At 37.5% G+C, this 21512-nt stretch overlaps 1 protein-coding gene across 1 annotated transcript in view; it reads left to right on the top strand.

Moving 5' to 3' along the window:
• COMMD1 (copper metabolism domain containing 1) overlaps positions 1-21512 on the top strand; it is a 183304-nt gene that overhangs the window by 80903 nt on the left and 80889 nt on the right. The window contains exon 2 of the mRNA XM_043917692.1: positions 2173-2454. Within this exon, the coding sequence (XP_043773627.1) occupies positions 2173-2454 (282 nt within the window). The remainder of the gene's footprint in view (positions 1-2172; positions 2455-21512) is intronic.

The following is a 21512-nucleotide window of genomic DNA, read 5'->3' as shown; positions in this document are numbered from 1 at the left end:
TGGGGTCGCAAAGAGTTGGACACGATTGAGCGACTGAACTGAACTGAAGTGAACTTGAGCAGGGGTTGGCAAACTACATCTTGCAGGAGACACTGTTTGGGCTAAGAAAAAAAAATTGTTATAGAGATGGTAACACATTTTTTTAGGTAAATCAATTCCAGTTCAAGGTATTATTGATTGGAATCCAGTCAAAATAGCTTATGTTAGAAGTGAAGTTAAATCAGAGTAGATTTCTTGATATACTTTGAGGAAAAGAATGATACACATCACCTGTGTTGTGCTGTGATATTGTGAAGCAAAGTGCCAGTGGAAATAATTTTATTTAATTATAGTATATTATACAAGTTAATGTTTCTGTTGAGTCACATAGCCAGAAAATTTGGATCCTTGTACCTGATAAATAGGCAGATATTCAGTAAATGTATGTAGAATTGTAATGAGAAATGCCTTTAATGTATGTTCTAACATTTATTGTACAATTTTTATATTCATAGAGGAATGAAAGACAACATGTTTGTCTTTCAGCCTCTGTTCCACCCATTTTACCTATATTCTATGAGTACACTCCCTACCTTTCCATTCCTCTATTCTCATGTCTAATGCTTAAGTTTAGGTAGAACTCTTATTTCCAAATGATAGCAATACAGCTTAAACTATTTTGAATAGTAAATGGGATTTTTTGGTGTCTACAGGTGGAAAAGATGCTGAGATAACATGAAGTTGAAGAGCGGTCTGCAGGAACCAGGGCCTTGGGGGTTACAGAATAGGAATATCACTCCATTAGAATCCATTTTCATCTTTTTTTGCAATCAGATATTTTGCCAGAAAATCAAAGATGACTATTTGCAACCATCTAGCCTCATATTCTTCTGGTACCATCACACTCAAGAGGCAAGACCATTTCTCCTCCTACTCTAAATTGGGAGATTAATTTGGGTCAGTCATTGTGCCCAGAGAAAGGAGGTATTGTATTTTGGTTTGGAACTCTTGGTCAGGCAGGGGAAAGCTTGTTCTGAGATGAAGTATTAAATATCACTGTCCTATCCAAGGCTCCATTGCCTGAGCCCTTTGATAATTCCCAACTTCAGTTTAGCTGCTTATTCCTCTCAGAATAGCAGTGGCAGTTAAGGTTTGAAAATTTATGGAAAAGCATAATGTAGTATACAGTTTTAGAATAGTATTATTGAATATTAACTATTTGGTTGAAGATAGGCTACAAATCTAAAGTAATACATTAATTTAACAAAATTTATTTAGTACTTCTTATGGACAAGACATCACACATTTATAGTATATCAAACCAAGCCTGGCTATAAGGCACTGTGAAATTATGTAAGATTTCATCAGAGCACTAATTCATTTTACTCTCATTATATTATTTTATTTTTATATTTTTATTTATTATTATTTTCTCATCATGGAACTGGATATTTATAGATTATAGTTATTAATAAAGAATTTGAGTGACATGGATTTTTTTTTTCTTTTGGCCATGCCTTATGGCTTCTGAGATCTTTGTTCTCCAACCAGGATTGAACTTGGGTCCTCAGCATAAAGAGCATGGAGTCCTGTCTACTGGACCACCAGGGAATTCCCAATGTGAAATTTTTAACAGTAACTTTTCCTATATTCAATATTTTCAAAGGGATTATTTTTGTACTTATGAAGAGCTTATTCTCATTACTGTCTTTTGATAACCCATTTTTAAAAGATTTATTTATTTGGCTGTGCTAGGTCTTCATTGCTGTGCATGGGCTTTGTCTAGTTGCATCAAGCATGGACTACTCTCTAGTTGGGGTGCACGGACTTCTCATCGTGATGGCTTCTCTTCTTGTGGAGCATGGACTCTAGGGCCTGTGGACTTGAGTAGTTGTGGGGCATGGTTCCAGTAGTTATGGCTCGCAGACTCTGGAGTGCTGGCTCATTTGTTGTGCTGCAGCAGGCTTAGTTGCTCCATAGCATGTGGGATCCTTCCAAATCAGGGATTGAATCTGTGTTCCCTGCTTTAGCAGGTGGACTCTCAACCACTGGACCACCAGGGAAGGCCTTGAAGATCCTTTTCGAAAGCTTATTCAGTGATTAAGAATCATTTAAAAGTGTGATCTGTAGTTAAGAAACTATCTTTTTCTAGTTATCTACCAAATTCAAATTTATTCCTTTTTCTCTCTTTAGTCTGTTGCGTCTGCAGACATGGATTTCAACCAGCTGGAGGCATTCTTGACTGCTCAAACCAAAAAGCAAGGAGGGATCACACCTGAGCAAGCTGCTGTCATTTCCAAGTTCTGGAAGAGCCATAAGACAAAAATCCGAGAGAGCCTAATGAACCAGAGCCGCTGGGACAGTGGGCTTCGGGGCTTGAGCTGGAGAGTTGATGGCAAATCGCAGTCAAGACATTCAGCTCAAATACATACTCCTGTTGCCATCATGGAGCTGGAAATAGGGAAAAGTGGGCAGGTGAGTTCAAGCTTCGGTCAATTTCCCTTTGTAAACTGTATTTTCTATTACATGTTAGTCATACATTCAGAACAATTTATTTAATGGTCTTTGTTTGCAGAGATAATAATAGGAAAAGATTCTGCTTTTTAGAATCCTTTTTCAGAGATAGAAATCATCTGAAAATATAGGTATTCTCAATTGTGGATTGAGTCTGAAAGCCACCAGCCTCTAGTATAGCTATCTCAGAGGAACAAAATGGATCAATAAGGTGACTGCACAGAAGTTGGCCACTGCTCCCTTTTGGTTAGATCTCAGCATTCAGAATCTCCAAAGCAATGATAAAGGTGCTAAATAAAGACCAGAAATTAAGATTAAACAACACAGAACAAAACTGACTCACAAAATTCATCTTTATAGGCATTCAGATATAAGAGGCCATGTATTTTAATTACAATATTGTCCTAAAGACCCTGAGTATATACTATTTCTGTCCCTGAGCCTACAAATAATTTTTAATTGATACTGATTATTTACAAAACAGTACTGCTTTCCTTGCAATGGAGAAGGAAATGGCAACCCACTCCGGTATTCTTGCCTGGAGAATCCCATGGACAGAGGAGCCTGGTGGGCTCCAGTCCATGGAATCGCAGAGTGGAACACGACTGAGCGGCTCTCGCTCACTCGCTCACTCGCTCACTCACTCACTGCGTCCTTTCATTTTCCAGTGTCATCATGGCAGACATCCACATGGTTTTTCTTGAAGTCAGTTTGAACTGGCAGTCAGGTGACTGCCAGATCAGACTTTTAATGACCTGGTATATGTCTTTTGGGGGGAAAAAAAAGCAGCAACTTGTAATTAAGAAGAGGAAACCCAGACCACTGAATTAGCTAATTAGATTTATTTCCAGATAAATAATCAAATAAGTGGTTCTGTTACATGCTATAATAGAAATTTATTTCTTTTCTTCCAATAAGGAGAACATTTTTTTAGCTGGCAGGTTTCCTCACATATTCCCTTATTGAGTTTCTTAGGATTGTTCAGTATTTGTAGTTCCCTCATGACTTTTTAATTTTAATTTAAAAGATAATCCCTTTTTAAAAATTGTACTTTTGCAAAATTTATTTTGAGGTCCTTTCATTCCGTTATTTTCTAAGCTTTTATGACTGTGGTTTCTCTGATCCTAAAGTCTGTTTTCTTAACCACTCCAATTATTCCTAAACCAAAAATCAGACATTTAAAAAGGTGCAGAAAGTATTCTTGGATATTTCAGTTTCACCAGCCATTTGTATAGGCTATTCATTTTTTATTCTGGCAGTAGTGATTATTTCATTTTGTCTTCAAGTATTTGTTCTTTGGGCAAGAAGATGGAAACATACGTATCTGCTTTGACTTTCCTAGAAAACCATATGCTGTGCTAATAAGTCACTTCAGTTGTGTCCGATTCTTTGCCATCCTGGTAGCCCGCCAGGCTCCTCTGTCCATGGGATTCTACAGGCAAGAATACTGGAGTGGGTAGCTATGCCCTCCTCCAGGGGATCTTCCCAACCCTGGGATTGAACCTGCATCTCTTAACCTCTTCTGATTGGCAGGCAGGTTCTTTACCACTAAGTGCCACCTGGGAAGAAAACTATTATAGTATTCCTTTAACTTGATATTTTCCTAGTGTTTCTTGAACTAGGGTTTATAATGTACCTTTTGATTTTATATGCCATCTAAACTTATTGGGTATTGACACAGGGATTTAAAAAATCTATTTTTGAGTTCCTATGATTTTCCTTTCATTTTGTTAGCTAAAGTAATAAAAAAAACTTTTTTAAAAATAGTGAAGTGTTTTTTTGTCAATCAATAATTGAAAACATCACTACAGATTTTTTTAGCTAGCTTTAGGAACATTTCATGATTACTTAGAATAAGTTGGTAAGCGTTTTTTTAAGAGGACAGATATTTTAGGGTTGACAGCTATATAATTTCTCTTGCAAGTGTGTAGTTTCTTGCTGCAGCTCAGAAGCAGCCACAGGCAGTATGTAAACAAATGAGCATTGCTGTTTTTCTAGAAGGTTTACCTATTTCAGTAGAATCAATAGGTCCTAGAAGTCAGAGAGTCTTTAAGGACTTGTCTAAGGTAAATTACGTAGGTGAGGTGACATATAAGCCCATTTTCTAGAGAAGGTATATGAGGCAGATAAGTGACTTGCTTCAGACCCACCTGCTAAATGGTAAAGTGAGAACTAAAATGGGGATCACCAGACCTAGTTTTTCCAAAAATCATTGATGCCCACATTGAGGAGCTTTTTTTAGCTTCTCACAATAGTCTGTGCCAAGAAAATATGTTAGGTATACAATGTGGTAATCAAGAGCATTGATAGGAATATTACTGAGCAATAAGAGGGAAAGAACTTTTGATATACACCACAAAACGGTTGAATCTCAAAATCATTTGCTGAGTGAAATAAGCCAGATGAAAGTTTTTTTTAGCATAATATATGATTCTTCTCATATAAAATCCTAGAAAATGCAAAGTAACCTATAGTGACAGGAAGCAGCTGCCTAGGCATAAGAGTAGAGAGAGGGATTAAGTTAGATTACAGAGGGGTGCATGAAAATTTTTAAGTGTGATAGAAATGTTTATGTTCATTGTGGCAACAGTTTTATGGATATATATTTATATCAAACTTATGAAATTGCATACTTTAGATATGCAGTTTATTGTACATTATTTATACTTCAAAGTTGTAAAGAAAATGATCACTATGCAAATGATTGGAAATGTACTTAAACCCACAAAGATTCTTTGACTGAAAATATATTCTTAAATCAAGAAAAGGTGTAAAGAAAAAAGTAAACTGTAATAGAACCTAGACTGGCGGTAAAATATACAACCCAGATCCTACCAGAAATGTTTTTGTGAGACCTGGACCTTTGGTTAGTACTCTGTCAGCTTCTAGATGAATGTTATTTATGACATACTTTACTAAGTCAAGTTACCAATTTTTAGAACATACATAGGCAACAAAGGCAAAGTTATTTTCACAGTACTGTCATTGGATGAGTTAGTTAGAGAATTAATGAGGCTAAGGTATTAAGAGGTTGCTTCTAAGAAGAACGATCAAGTTTTCTGAACTCTAGTGTCTGTGTGTCTGTTCATATATCTTAATCAACTAAATCACTGTGTTCATTTTGTGTCATTTTAAATCAGTGGTTCTTGGTCAACACTGCATATAAGAATGAGTTTTGGATCTTTAACAGTTCTCATGCTCTGGACATACTTCACACTAATTAAATAAGAATCTGTGGAAGGCTTCACTGGTGGCTCAGTAATAAAGAATCTGCATGCCAATGCAGAAGACATAGGTTCGATCCCTGATCTAGGAAGATCACACATGCCATGGATCACCTAAGCCCATGGGTCACAACTACTGAGCCTGTGCTCTAGAGCCCAGGAGCCTCAACTGCTGAGCCCACATGCCATAGCTGCTGAAGCCTGCATGCCTAGAACCCATGCTCCAAAACAAGAGAAGCCACTACTTTGAGAAGCCCATATACTGCAACTAGATAGTAGCCTCGCTAGTCTCAACTAGAGAAAACTCCGCACAGCAATGAAGACCCAGCACAGCCAAAAATATAATAAATTTTCTAAAAATTAAAAAAAAAAAAAAGAATCTGTGGGGATGGGACCTGGGCATCAATGTTCTTTAAAATTGTTGATTTCAAAAAAATGTCAGGGACTTTCCAGGCCATCCAGTGGTTATGACTCCACTGCAGGGGTTACAGGTTTGATCCTTGGTCGGAAAACTAAAATCCTGCATGCCCCGTAGTGTGGCCAAAATACAAACAAACAAAAAATAGCCAACTAAAACTGGTGATTTCAGTATTCATCCAGGGCTGAGAACCACTGTGTTAAAGGTAGCAAAATACTCTGATTTAATATGCAGGTCAGGAAGCAACAGTTAGAACTGGACATGCACCAACAGACTGCTTCCAAATAGGAAAAGGAGTACGTCAAGGCTGTATACTGTCATCCTGCTTATTTAACTTATATGCAGAGTACATCATGAGAAACGCTGGGCTGGATAGAGCACAAGCTGGAATCAAGATTGCCAGGAGAAATATCAATAACCTCAGATATGCAGATGACACCACCCTTATGGCAGAAAGTGAAGAGGAGCAAAAGAGCCTCTTGATGAGGGTAAAAGACAAGAGTGAAAAAGCTGGCTTAAAATTCAACGTTCAGAAAACTAAGATCATGGCCTCTGGTCCCATCACTTCATAGCAAATGGATGGGGAAACCATGGAAATAGTGAGAGACTTTATTTTCTTGGGCTCCAAAATCACTGCAGATGGCGACTTCAGCCATGAAATTAAAAGACGTTTGCTCCTTGGAAGAAAAGCTATGACAAACGTAGATAGCATATTAAAAAGCAGAGACATTACTTTGCCAACAAAAGTCCGTCTAGTCAAAGCTATGCTTTTTCCAGTAGTCATGTGTGGATGTGAGATTTGGACCATAGAGAAAGCTGAGTGCCAAAGAACTGAGTCTTCTGAACTGTGGTGTTGGAGAAGACTCTTGAGAGTTCCTTGTACAGCAAGGAGATCCAACCAGTCCATCCTAAAGGAAATTAGTCCTGAATATTCATTGGAAGGACTGATGTTGAAGCTGAAGCTCCAATACTTTGGCCACCTGATGTGAAAAACGACTCAATGGAAAAAGACCCTGATTCTGGGAAAGACAGAAGGCAGGAGAAGAAGGGGACGACAAAGGATGAAATAGTTGGATGGCATCACCGACTTGATGGACATGAGTTTGAGCAAACTCTGGGAGTTGGTGATGGACAAGGAATCCTGGTCTGCTCCAGTTGCAAAGAGTTGGATATGACTGAACGACTGAACTGACTGAGGACTATTTATTCAGGTACTAGATGTGGTGGTGGTAGGTTTTTGGTTTTTTATTCCCCCTCCCTGCTTAAGTTTCTCTCTTCTACCCAGTTTGTTTGCATTACTTCTTTCTTACATTTAACAACTGGCAACCAAAGTGCATGTTTTACCTCTTTTTTTTTTCTTATTAACCACAATATATAATACCTTTGGAGTATGAGGAAGCCAAAGTAATAGAGAGGTTACTAAGGAAGTAAATATTTATGGACGTATGCAAAGCTAGAGAAAATGACTGTGCACTAGTGACCTAATTACCTTTCTTGTAGTAAATGTTTTTCTTCAACAGAAATAAAATTTTTGCAGGAATAAAACATGGGTTGAGTCATAAAAGTACACAGAAAACTTTGAGGTAAACATTTCATGTCCAAAGGGAAGAACATCAGTGCTTTACTTGTATGATTGATATCCTTTCATATTTTATCATAAATGAGGACTGGCATGTATATTTAGGAAAGTTTCATTGTTTTGCTTACTTCGTTAGTACCATTGCTGTGTTTGTCTTTCTTGGAACTGAAATAGAATTTCTCATAGAATGTTTTTCTTTTTTTAAACAGTAACATTTTTGGGGGTGGGGGGATCATTTATATGCTTAGTAGAGTCTCATATATAGTTATTTCTCTCTTTAAAGCCTCAATTTTGGCTTTTTATAAAGACATGTTAATTTTTCTTTTGTAACTTCTTGTTTTTCAAGACCAGTAAGACATTTTGTGAGGAAACATTTTGCCACAACTTCCATGCTAAACCATTTAGTAGTAAATTATTTCTTCTTTCTTCTGCTAAACTTTTTTTTCTCAAGTATTTAGAGATTCCCTGCCTGTAGAGATCCTGAAGTATAAAGCTCTGTTTCTTTATTGTTATTTTTAAAAAATGGCTAATGTTGTTGCCTTTTCTAGAGGAAGTTTTATTGTATCAAGCACTCTAGTTTTGACTTATGTTTTCAGCCAACATAGGGAAGAAGTAGAGTCTACCTTTACTGATCTGTTTTTTTTTCCCTGCCCATCTCATCAGATGTGCAGTCCTGTCATTTTCAAGCAGTTAGATAAGAAATGGGATATCAAGAGATTATATACAATGGTGAGTGAATACAAGTGAAAGTTGCTCAGTCATGTCAGACCCCAGGGACTGTAACCCCCTGGCTCCTCTGTCCATGGAATTCTCCAGGCAAGAATACTGGATTGGGTAGCCATTCCCTTCTCCAAGAGATCTTCCCAACTCAGGAATCAAACCTGGGTCTCCTGCATTGCACACGGATTCTTTACTGTCTGAGCCATCAGGAAGCCTATACAATGATAAACATGCTCTCATTTCTTGGATCAAGACAGATTTGGCTCTGGATTAAAAGGCCAGCATTTTGTCTGAAACATAGGTAAACATCTAATCTCAAAAGAAAGTAATCACTTATTTTTAATTTGCACAATTCCTTCTAAAACAATGTACACTAATCTCCTTGTATAATTTTATCTGGTAAGGAGTCATAATCAGTTTTATGCTGAGTGCTCTTACATACTATTGTCGCCTCTTAAGCCTGAGCACAACCACCACAACTCCTTGCTTTGTGTCATAGGAGAAGAAGCAAAGTTTAAAACACATTCTCCCTTTCTCATGCCTTTCTCTTTTACATACGTATATATACACTTACTTGTATATGTATCAGTATGTGGGGAAATTTGTAAGGATGGGATATAGAGAATTAACACTCAGTCACCATTTTGAGATCACGTTGCAATAGCTGTGGAGGGGAGCTTAGATAATCTTGCTAGTTATACAAGTTGTAATGCTTGGCCTATTTCTGATAATTCTTATTTTTAAAGTTGGATTTTCACTTTTAACAATGTAATAAAGGAAAGCCTACCGAGAAATTAGTCAAACTAATCTAACAAACCACCCTTTGTCAGTATGGAATGATGAACAGCTTGAGGATGCTTTAAATCAGTTTAGAATACTTTTTTTAAATAAAGGAATTTTTCCATTTTATATTTTATATAAGGTTTCAAATATTGGGTTTATTTAGTTCTAAATAGGTCAACCCTTTTTGTAACTCTAAGATATATAATAATTTATTTTCTAAAGTTGTAGTCCTAAACTTACAGTTCCAAGATATAATTTGTAGGAGGACAGTGCCCAAGGTCTATAACAACACAAAATAAGAGTAAAAAATTTGGTCCTCGTTGAAAGCTGTTATAATTTTTATTGTGTTCATTTTTGTTAAACAAACATGGAGACCCAAAACTTAATATTTAAATTCTGGCTAGCTCTGAATTAGCTATTTGCAAAAATACCTTGTACAGAAGGAAGTGTTTTACAAAAGAAAAACGATGCTAGAAAACTTTTGTTAGCATTTCCAATTAGAATGAATAGAGAATAGGTAATGGCCAGTGGGGGGGGGGGGGGTGGAATTTAAGTGATCATCTAGTTTTGACACAATTAAAACCAGAACTTTTAAGTAGTTGATAATTTACCAGTTAAAAAGTAGGCATTTTGGGATATTTTAATGTAAGAATTATGTAGTAATAAGTGGCATTTAATATTTTGATGTGTTAAAGATTAGACTGCTCTACTATTAATATACTTGATTTTCTTAATCAAGCCTTTGTTCAAAAATTTATGTAATATTTTTGCATTTATTTTGGTCTTAAGTGATAACCTTTGAAACTTAAGAACAACATTTGACATACTTGAATTCTCTATTCTTTGAAACACTTGTCTTCTAAGACACCATAGTTGCCTAATTTTCCTTCTAATTGCTAGTCTGTTCTTTTTTTTTTTTTTTCCTTTTCATATTTTTCTGGCTGGTTCTTTCCTATTTCCCCAACTTCTCAATGTTGAAGTGTCCTTGAGCTTAAGTTTTGGTCTTGTTTTCTTCCCTATCTGCAACACACTTCCTAGGTGGTCTTATTTGTTTAATGGATTTAAATACCACTTATACCCTAACAACTCCCAAATTTGTATTGCCAAACTGAATTTCTCCCTTAAATTCCATGTATATACTTATGACATACTTGAGAACTCTATTTAAATATGGAAAGGTTATAAAAAAATTGAATATGCCTCAGACTAAGTTCCTCTGTTGCCTTTCTTATTTGTTCCTCCTTCATTTTTTATCATCTCAGTCAGTGTTACCTCCATTCTTCTAGTTCCTATCCTGTTCTTCTCATGCCTACATCTAGTCCATCATCAGGTCTTGCTGGCTTTAGTTCGATTACTCTTCACTGTTCCCCTCTACTCTGTTCAGATCACCATAACTTCTCTCCTAGATTGTAGTAACATCCTCCTAACTGAACTCTCTGCATCTGCCTTTGGCAATTCTCTACACACAGTAGTGTGTCAACACAGTAACTCTGTTAAAGCCCAAGTCAGTTAATGTGTTCGTCTTTCTGTAGGGCCTTCATATCACAGTCAGATTAATAGCTCTCTCCCTTCCTCAGTCTACTGTAGCTAGAACCAATGACCTCCTTGCTGATTCATGAATCATGCTAAGCATGCTCCCTCTTTAGAGTCTGCACATTTGCTGATCTCGCTCTCTTGATTGGTCTTCATTCAAGTATCCTAGAGTTAGTCTTTTCACTTTCCTGAGGTCTTTTTAATTTTATTTCATTTATTTATTTTTCTAAGTTCATTAAAAAAAAAAATTTACCTTCTCAATAGCACTCTCACTGACCACCTCTCTAAAGTTTAGTCTTCACTTTCTGTTTTATTTTTTGAAAACTTTATTGAGATATAATTTCCATACAATACAGTATATCCATCAGAAGTATCCAATTTGATTAATTTTGACTGGTGTATATATATACTTGTGAAATCATCATGGCAGTCAAGTGACAGAACAGGTTATTCATCCCTTAAAAGTCTCCTTCTTCCCCTCTACAGTCCATCTCTCTCTCTCCAGCACAGTTCCTAGACAACCACTGATCTACATTTAATCATCATCTATTAGTCTTTTCTGCTTTATTTTTTCTTCTTGGCACTTATTACTATCTACCATGCTATATATTTTATTGTATCTACTATACTTGTCTGTGTTCCATATTAGCATGCAAAGGGATGAGGATTATTGCTGTTTTATTCATTGCTATATTCTCAAAGTCTAGGATGCTACTTGGCATGTGATGTTCAGGAAATAGTTGTTGAATGAATAAATAAATCATTTAACTCATTATTTTACTAAGCATCTACCATCAGGCACTGTGTAGGTGTTGAGGATATATCAGTGAACAATATGGACAACTCTTATCTTAAGGAGCTGACAGAAAACAAAAAATAGTAGTAAGTAGTGTAAGAAAGTGTATCAGAGACTGAAGAGCCTTATCAAAGCTCAGAAAAGGAAATGGCTCTCTTTACCCAGGAAGTTGAGGAAGGTAGTTTTAAGGAGGTAACATTTGCATTTGATTTCTCTGACTTCATCTCTGATTCAGAGTGTCGTTAACTAAGAAAAATGAAAAAGTTGATACAGATAGTATGACTTCCCTAGAGTTTATGAGCATAACCCTTTTGTTTAGCACATAGGTGTGACCTTTGGCACTGGTTTAGTACAGGTTGCCCATTCTTTCCTTCTTACTTTCTTCCTTCCTTCCTTTTTCTCTCTCCACCTCCCTCCCTCCCACCACTTTTTTTTTCCTTTCCTTTTCTAAAAAAAAAAAACCTTTTCCTACATGTTGGTTTTCCAGTTTCTCAAACCATAGGTAGTAACAAGTACTAGGAAATAAATTGGCAGAAAAATTGTCTCAAACAAAAGCAAGACTCATTTACTACAGTAATTTTCAGCTTCACTGCGTATCAGACTCACTTAAGGAGCTTTAAAAAATTATGGACTCCCAGACCCCACCTCAAAGTAAAGGACTTTTGCTTTTGTTTAAGAGAGGGAAGACTTCTCTAAGAAGGGATGGTGATTGGAGAGCACAAAATACGTGCTGAAGGAAAAGCAAAGGCAGGGAGTTGGCCTTGGTAGGAAATTTGAATTTTTATTCAAAGTATAGTAGGAAACCATTGGAGGGCTTCAAAACAAGGGGCTGATGTAATGTGACTTATGTCCTCGTAGAATTCCTGAATTCATGTGAGAAGGATGGATTATAATAGAGTCAAGAGTGAAGCCATGATTCTGAGAGGTTAGGAAAAAAAAATCACCAAGGTTGGATCGGTTTTTTTGCACATTAAAAGTTATTCTCTTTTGCTTCCAAATATCTGTGTGATAGTAGTTAGGTAAAATGGGATTTCAAGGTAAAAATAAAAGTCCTGAAAACTTCCTCTTTCATTTTATTAGCAAGGTTAGGTATCTAGAATGAACAGAGTCAAAATTAGTACTCTGTTTCAAAATGGGTTTTCATGGGTTTACCTGGACTTCTGACAGTCTTCATCCCACATTTCTATCTCTTTCCCATAATTAGGACAATGTCCTTTCTTTTCAAATTTTGCAGTCAAAATTAGTACTCTGTTTCAAAATGGGTTTACATGGGTTTACCTGGACTTTTTGACAGTCTTTATCCCACATTTCTACCTCTTTCCCATAATTAGGACGATCTCCTTCATTTTTAAATTTTGTTGTAACATGTTTCAAAACTTGGCAAGCCCAGGGATAACTAATAAAAATCATTACAGTGCCAAAAGGGAGAAAAGCATAGTCAGGAGAACACTTAGCAGGCACTGTAGTGGTGGTCCAGGTAAGATAATGTTAGCCAGGAAGATGGAGATAATTTTAGCAGTCAGAGTGGAGAGAAGTGAGCAGATAGAAGAAATTTTTTTTTTTTAGAAGAAATGTTTTAATGTAGATAAGTTGCTTTGGGATGTGTTGGAAAAGATGGAGAAAATGAAAGAAGGTGAGGAACTGGGAATAACTTGTTTTTTGTATGAGTATGTTAGTATAAATTGCTAACCTTAGTCTTTGTTTAACAGTCTTACTGCTAAGTTTGGTGGGGGTGGTTTAGTCGCTAAGTCATGTCCGACTCTTGTGTCCCCATGGACTGAGGCCTACCAGGCTCCTCTGTCCATGGGATTCTCCAGGCAAGAATACTGGAGTGGGTTGCCATTTCCTTCTCCAGGGGATCTTCCTGACCCAGGAATTGAACCCAGGTCTCCTGCATTGTAGGTAGATTCTTTACCAACTGAGCTACAAGGGAAGCCCCTACTACTAAGTTGGCCATCTAATATACAACTTGAGTTTTATCGTAGCTGTTATCACTGGCCCTTCCATTTGGGAAAAAAGGTAAATCAAAAGAAATTATTTAACATTTGGCAATTAAGAAAATGCTTTTGTGCTAAAGTAATTTTATTATTTTTTAAAAAGCCCTAATTTATTAAAAGATGCATTTGAGATTTTGAACTTAAATTCTTCCTAATCAGCTTTAAAAAATATCATTATTTCTTATGATGTGCCCTTTTCTTTCTGTATATTATGTTTCAATGTAAAGATTTAAAGAGAGAGAGAGCGATCAGTGTTTGTCTTTGCAAAGTTGTTGACCGTGTTTGAGAACAGGGCTTTAGTGAAGTCCTCGGCTTCTGATAGCCTGCCAACAACTAGCTCGTGGACTTCTTTCAGATTGTTGCCATTCAGGCTCCCTGGTTCTATTCTTGTGGACAGATGGGGTATTTGAGAGGAAGCCAGAAAACCAAGCTTTAGGAGAACTTGGAAACAGTTTTTGTGCTACTCAGGGTGACCGGGTCTCCTGCCCAGCAATGTTGAAGCTGCTTGTGTTTGTCTAGTATTTATGTACTGGCTCAGGGCCTGTGGGCTTCATTCCATGTATGCTGCTGCTTTACAGCCAAGATAAATGTAGAAGGCCTCTGACCCAAGCCCACTCTTGGCACTTTTTTAAAAAAGTATGTTAACATCGAAACATGTATATTATCTAGGGTGAAACAGATCACCAGCCCAGGCTGGATGCATGAGACAAGTGCTCTGGCCTGGTGCACTGGGAAGACCCAGAGGAATCGGGTGGAGAGGGAGGTGGAGTGGGGATCGGGATGGGGAATACATGTAAATCCATGGCTGATTCATGTTAATGTATGACAGAAACCACTATAATATTGTAAAGTAATTAGCCTCCAACTAATGAAAATAAATGGAAAAAAAATAATTTTAAAAGAAAAAAAGGTATGTTAAATATACAAGATGTAAAATTTACCATTTAACCATTTTTAAGTGGTATTAAGTACATTACTACTCTCTATTTCTAGAACTTCTTTATTATCCCAAACAGGAACTCTGTACTCATTAAACAATAACTCCCCACTCTCACCTCTCTGGCCCCTGATAATCTCTGTCTACTTTCCGTGTCTTTGAATTTGCTTAATATACAAGGTACCTCATGGAAATGGAGTTCATAAGATGCTTACCCTCTTGTGTCTGGCTTACTTTGCTTTGAATAATGTGTTAAAATTTATGCATGTTATAGCACTGTGTCAGAATTTCATTACTTTCTGAGGCTGAATAATATTCCACTGTACGCCTCCACTGTGTGTGTATATATGTGTACACACACACACACACATTTTTTTTATCCATGAATGTGTTCATGATCAGTTGAGTTGTTTTCACTTTTGGTTTTTTGTGAGTAATATTATTATGGATGTGATGTACAAATATCTGTTTGAGTCCCTGCTAAGGGTGTATGCCTAGGAGTAGAATTGTGAGAACATGTGATAATTCTGCATTTAAATTTTTGGGGAACTGCCAAACTGTTCTCCACAGTGGCTATAACCACTCTATATCCTTACCAGCAATGTGCAGGGGTTCTAATTTCTGCATATCCTCATCAACAGCTTTTCTTTCCTTTCTTTTTTTTTTTTTTAATTGCCATCCTAATGGATTTGAAGTGGTATTTCATTGTGGTTTTGAGTCACATTCTATAATAATTAGTGATATTGAACATCTTTTCATGTACTTATTGGTAATTTGTATATCTTCTTTGGAGAAATGTTTACTTAAATCCTTTGCCCACTTTTAATCTGGTTGTTGTTACTGTTGGCTTATAGGAGTTCTTTGTATGTCATGGATATCAATCACTTATTGGATATATGATTTACAAATATTCTTTGGCATTCTGTGGTTTGTCTTTTCACTCTCTAGATAATACCCTTGTATGTACAAAAAAATTTTAATTCTGATGTAGTCTAGTTTATCTATTTTTACTTTTGTTTCCTATGCTTTTAATATCATGTCCAAGAAATAATTACCAAATCCAGTGCTATGAAACTTTTTTCCTGTTTTCTTCCAAGAGTTTTATAGTTTTAGCTTTATGTTTAAGTCTTTGATCCATTTTGATTTAATTTTTATCTGTGGTGTAAAGAGCCTGGCTGGCTACTGTCCATGGGGTTGCAAAGAATTGGACGTGACTGAGCTACTAACACTTTCACTTCCACAAGGTCATTTGTAACATTTTTGGATGGATTTTTAAAAATGTATTTCTCAATTGAGGAAAAATAAAGTGGAACTTTTGAACTTACAAACTAAGTTTCAGTTATATCATGTTTCTCATCTTTCTGTAATTAATTAAAGAGAGCTCAGTAGTATCACCCAAGATACAGGCGGCACTTAATAATAAGTTGTAGTCACTAAAAGTGCACTCAGATTAACTGCCAAATAAGTTCAACATCTTTTTCATTGTCAGGGTTATTAACTTAAGTAGATTAGAGGAACTCAATAATAGTGGAAGTATGTCTATATCTGAATTTTAATGTTATTTGTCTGTGGTTACAGTATAGAAGCAGGAACTGAATTATGATGATAAAACTAATGAGTGCATAGTTCACTGAGTGACATCCAAACAAGATTGATTACAAAGTGTGTTTGACCAGTTATCCTGTGATAAATAACCCTCTCACACTTGCCCTTAGTCTAGGAACAGCAGCTTAGCCCTCTAGAAATATAATTTAAGGTTTCCATGCTGTATCACCTGTTTTCCATGCTCTATCACCTGTTGTGCAGTCTAACCATGTGGGACAATATTTTCCATACATGCATATCCTTTTCTGTTGCTACTTGGAATGTTATCCATGCCCATTTTCACTTCCTACCTAGTTATCTCAACTAGATCCAATAATCTGAATTCTCAGGATATTTGAACCTTTATTTAACATTTCTTACAACTTAGATTTTTTAAAAATTGAATTTATTTATTTTTAATTGAAGGATAATTGCTTTACAGTATTGTGTTGGTTTCTGCCAAACATCAAATGAATTAGCCGTCAGTTAAATTCAGTTCATTCGTGTGACAGAACCCACTGCAATGTTGTGGAGTATTTAGCCTCCAACTAATAACAATAAATGAAAAAAAAAAATTCAGTTCATTCACTCAGTTGTATCCGACTCTGTGACCCCATGGACTGCAGCACACCAGGCTTCCCTGTCCATCACCAACTCCTAGAGCTTACAGTCCAAGGGACTCTCAAGAGTCTTCTCCAACACCACAGTTCAAAAACATCAGTTCTTCGGCGCTCAGCTTTCTTTGTAGTCCAACTCTCACATCCATACATGACTACTGGAAAAACCAGAGCTTTGACTAGATGGACCTTTGTTGGCAAAGTAATGTCTCTGCTTTTTAATATGCTGTCTAGGTTTGTCATAGCTTTTCTTCCAAGGAACAAGCATCTTTTAATTTTGTGGCTGCAGTCACCTTCTGCCCCCAAAAATAAAGTCTATCACAGTTTCCATTGTTTGCCCATCTATTTGCCATGAAGTGATAGGACGGATGCCATGATCATCATTTTTTGAATGTTGAGTTTTAAGCCAGGCTTTTCACTCTCCTCTTTCACTTTCATCAAGAGGTTCTTTAGTTCTTTATTGCTTTCTGCCATAAGGGTGATGTCATCTGCGTATCTGGGGTTATTGATATCAGCCGTAGGTATATCTGTGTCCCCTCCCTCTTGAACCTCCCTCCCACCTCCCTCACCATCCCACCCCTGTAGGTTGTTACAGAGGCCCGGTTTGAGTTCCCTAAGTCAAATTCCCATTGGCTATCTAACAACTTAGATTTAAAATAAAAAGGAGAGCACTTACTATTAGTGTCTAACTTAATTAAGCACAAATGGAGGTTAGCAGGCTATGTACTTAAGAAGCTCAGAAGTGGCTGTTGACTCTCTCTGACTCTGTTTATGTCATTCTGTAAACAAGCTTACTCCCTCTGGCGGTAAAAGGATGGCTCTCAAATCCAAACTTATCTTTTCAGCTTAACATTACCAATGGAAAGAGGTATTTCTCTCTTCCCAACATATATATATTGAATAAAGGCTGAAATTCTTATTTTCTCTGCTAAAGTCACATGGCTGTCCACAGAGAAATCATTATATATAGGAATTAGGATAGTTTAAACTTGCAGTATTCGCCCAACTCTTTAACCAGGAGTAGGGTAGTGTCAAGACTATGGTTTTTCCAGTAGTCATGTACAAATGGAGCTTTCCAGCTTTAAAAAGAAGACTGAGCATCAAAGAATTGATGCTTTGAAATTGTGGTGCTGGTGAAGACCCTTGAGAGTCCTTTGGACTACAAGGAGATCAAAACCAGTCAATCCTAAAGGAAATCAACCCTAAATATTCATTGGAAGGATTGATGCTGAAGCTGAAGCTCCAATACTTTGGCTACCTGATGTGAAGAGCTGACTAACTGTAAAAGATCCTGATGTGGAAAGAATGAAGGTAGTAGGAGAAGAGGGTGACAGAGGATGAGATGGTTGGATGGCATCACTGAAGCAATGGACATGAAGTTAAGCAAACTCTGGGAGATAGCAAAGGATAGGGAAGCCTGGAGTGCTGCAGTCCATGGGATTGCAAAGAGCTGGACACGACTGAGTGACTAACAACAGCAAGGGTAAAGTGTAGACTGACTGCTGATACCACGGGGAATAGGTGAGGAATATTTTCCCAAAGGAATTAGGCATGTTGGACAAACAAAACCAGTATATGTCCACTATAGCGCCTTGTTAGTGTGTGCCTTCAAGAAGCCTACAACTTTTTTGTGGTGGAGGTGGGGGGTCATGCCTCTTGGCATGCAAGATCTTAGATCGATGACCAGGGATAGAACCCGTGCTCTCTGCAGTAGAAGTACAGAATCCTAACCACTGGACTGCCAGGGAATTCCCAAGAGGCCTCCAATTTATCGTTAATATTTATGTCCTTTATGTATGTGTATTGATTACTCAGTCATGTCTGACTCTTTGCCACTCCATGTACAAGCCCACCAGTCTCCTCTGTTCATGGAATTTTCCAGGCAAGAATACTGGAGTGGATTGCTATTCCCTTCTCCAGGGAATCTTCCCAACTCAGGAGTTGAACCTAGGTCTCCCACATTGCAGGCGGATTCTTTACCTTCTGAGCCACCAGGGAAGCTTAAAAAAAACAACAAACATTTATTATCTCACAAGGAAGTTGGGATGGGAATTTGGAAGCAGCTTAGATAAGTGATTTTAGCTGAAGGCCTCTTGTAAGTTGTACCAGGTGTCAGCCAGAGTGTCACCATCCCAAGGCTTAACTGGGGCTGGAGGGTCTGCCTCCAGGCTCACTATCAGCTGTGAGAAGAGCCCTGAGCTCCTTTGTGTTTAATGGCCACCAACTAACATAGCACGTGGTTTCTTCCATAGTGGGTGATCCAAGAAAGAAAAAGCAAGCAGGAAGCCACAGTGCCTTATATGATCTAGTCTCTGACATGTACACCATTACTTCTGCTTTAAAAAAGAGTGTAAGTCACAGCTTGCTTTTGCTAGAAAATAATGAGGGATAGAGCAGTATAACAATAACAAGTTTGGAATTAATGAAGTTAGTTAGCTCTTGTTGGTTTGTTATTACGTATTTTAGTTTTCATCCATCTAGTATATATCTACTAGGTGTTTAATATCAGAATAACTAAACTATTATTTATTATATCTTCACCATGATCCATGTACTGTTCTAAACATATTTTATGCATTGACTCACTCAGTTCTCTTACCAACCCTCTGAAATAGTTTTGTTTTGGTTTTTTTTTTTTTTTTTGCTTTAACTTTATTTTTGAATAATTTTAGGTTTATACAGAAGTTGTAAAGACAGTAGAGTGAACTCCCTTATACTCATCCAGTTTTCCCTGTCAATATTTTACATTACCATGGTACTTTTGTAAAAATAAGAAACTAAAGTTGGTATATTGTTACTAACTAAACTGCAGATTTTATTTGTTTTTAACTATTTTTTTTTCCATTTTATGTTTCCTTTGTGTTCAAGGATCCAGTCCAGGGTATCACTGAATTGCTCAATAAACTAAATGACATTTAGTTGTTATAACTCCCCAGTTTCCTCTTATCTGTGACAGTCTCTCATCTTCCCTTTCTCATGACCAAACAATCTTTAAGACTGCTGACCAGGTATCCTTTATAATTTTCCTCATTTTGGACTTATTTGTTGTTTTTCTCATGGTTAGACTGCGGTTGTGAATTTGGGGAAAGAATTTATCAGAGATGACGTGCCTTTCTTGTCACGCCATATTAGGGGATGAATGCAGTCCACACAGCATCACTGTTGGTATTAACCTTTATCACACGTTGGAGCAGCATTTACCAGGTTTCTCTATTGTCGAGTTATTTCCCCTTCCTCTGTTCTTCTTTGGAAGTTACTTTTTTATAGTTGTCAGAAGTCAGTCACACTATAGAAGCTGGGTCAGTTCACTTCAGTCACTCAGTCGTGTCTGACTCTTTGCAACCCCATGAACCACAGCACGCCAGGCTTCCCTGTCCATCACCAACTCCCAGAGTCCACCCAAACCCATGTCCACTGAGTCGGTGACACCATCCAACCATCTCATCCTCTGTCATCCCCTTCTCCTCCTGCCCCCAATCCCTCCCAGCATCAGGGACTTTTCACACGAGACAGCTCTTTGCATCAGGTGGCCAAAGTATTGGAGTTTCAGCTTCAGCATCTGTCCTCCCAATGAACACCCAGGACTGACCTCCTTTAGGATAGACTGGTTGGATCTCCTTGCAGTCCAAGGGACTCTCAAGAGTCTTCTCTAACACCACAGTTCAAAAGCATCAATTCTTCGGCGCTCAGCTTTCTTTATAGTCCGACTCTCACATCCATACATGACCACTGGAAAAACCATAGCCTTGACAAGATGCACCTTTGTTGACGAAGTAATGTCTCTACTTTTTAATAGGCTGTCTCGGTTGGTCATAACTTTCCTTCCAAGGAGTAAACGTCTTTTAAATTCAAGGCTACAGTCACCATCTGCAGTGATTTTGTAGCCCAAAAAAATAAAGTCAGCCACTGTTTCCACTGTTTCCCCATCTATTTGCCATGAGGTGATGGGACTGGATGTCATGATCTTAGTTTTTTGAATGTTGAGTTTTAAGCCAACTTTTTCACTCTCCTCACTTTCATCAAGAGGCTCTTTAGTTCTTCACTTTCTGCCATAAGGGTGGTGTCATCTGCATACCAGGTTATTGACATTTCTCTTGGCAATCTTGATTCCAGCTTGTGCTTTCTCCAGCCCAGCATTTCTCATGATGTACTCTGCATATAAGTTAAATAAGCAGGGTGACAATATATAGCCTTGACGTACTCCTTCACCTATTTGGAACCAGTCTGTTGTTCCATGTCCACTTCTAACTGCTGCTTCCTGACTTGTACACACATTTCTCAAGACGCAGGTCAGGTGGTCTGGTATTCCCATCTCCTTCAGAATTTTCCACAGTTTATTGTGATCCACATAGTCAAAGGCTTTGGCATAGTCAGTAAAGCAGAAATAGATGTTTTTCTGGAATTCTCTTGCTTTCTCAATGATCCAGCAAATGTTGGCAATTTGATCTCTGGTTCCTCTGCCTTTTCTAAAACCAGCTTGGACATCTGGAAGTTCATGGTTCATGTATTGCTGAAGCCTGGCTTGGAGAATTTTGAGCATTACTTTACTAGCATGTGAGATGAGTGCAATTGTGCGGTAGTTTAAACATTCTTTGGCATTGCCTTTCTTTGGGATTGAAATGCAATCCTTTTCCAGTCCTGTGGCCACTGCTGAGTTTTCCAAATTTGTTGGCATATTGAGTGCAGCACTTTCACAGCATCATCTTTTAGGATTTGAATTAGCTCAACTGGAATTCCATCACCTCCACTAGCTTTGTTCGTAATCATGCTTGCTAAGGCCTACTTGACTTCACATTCCAGGATGTCTGGCTCTAGGTCAGTGATCACACCA

Source organism: Cervus elaphus, chromosome 11 (genome assembly GCF_910594005.1).
Source record: "Cervus elaphus chromosome 11, mCerEla1.1, whole genome shotgun sequence".
In the NCBI taxonomy this organism is placed as follows: Eukaryota; Metazoa; Chordata; class Mammalia; order Artiodactyla; family Cervidae; genus Cervus; species Cervus elaphus.
Note: the sequence above shows the minus strand (reverse complement) of the source record. Positions and strands in the feature narration are given on the sequence as shown.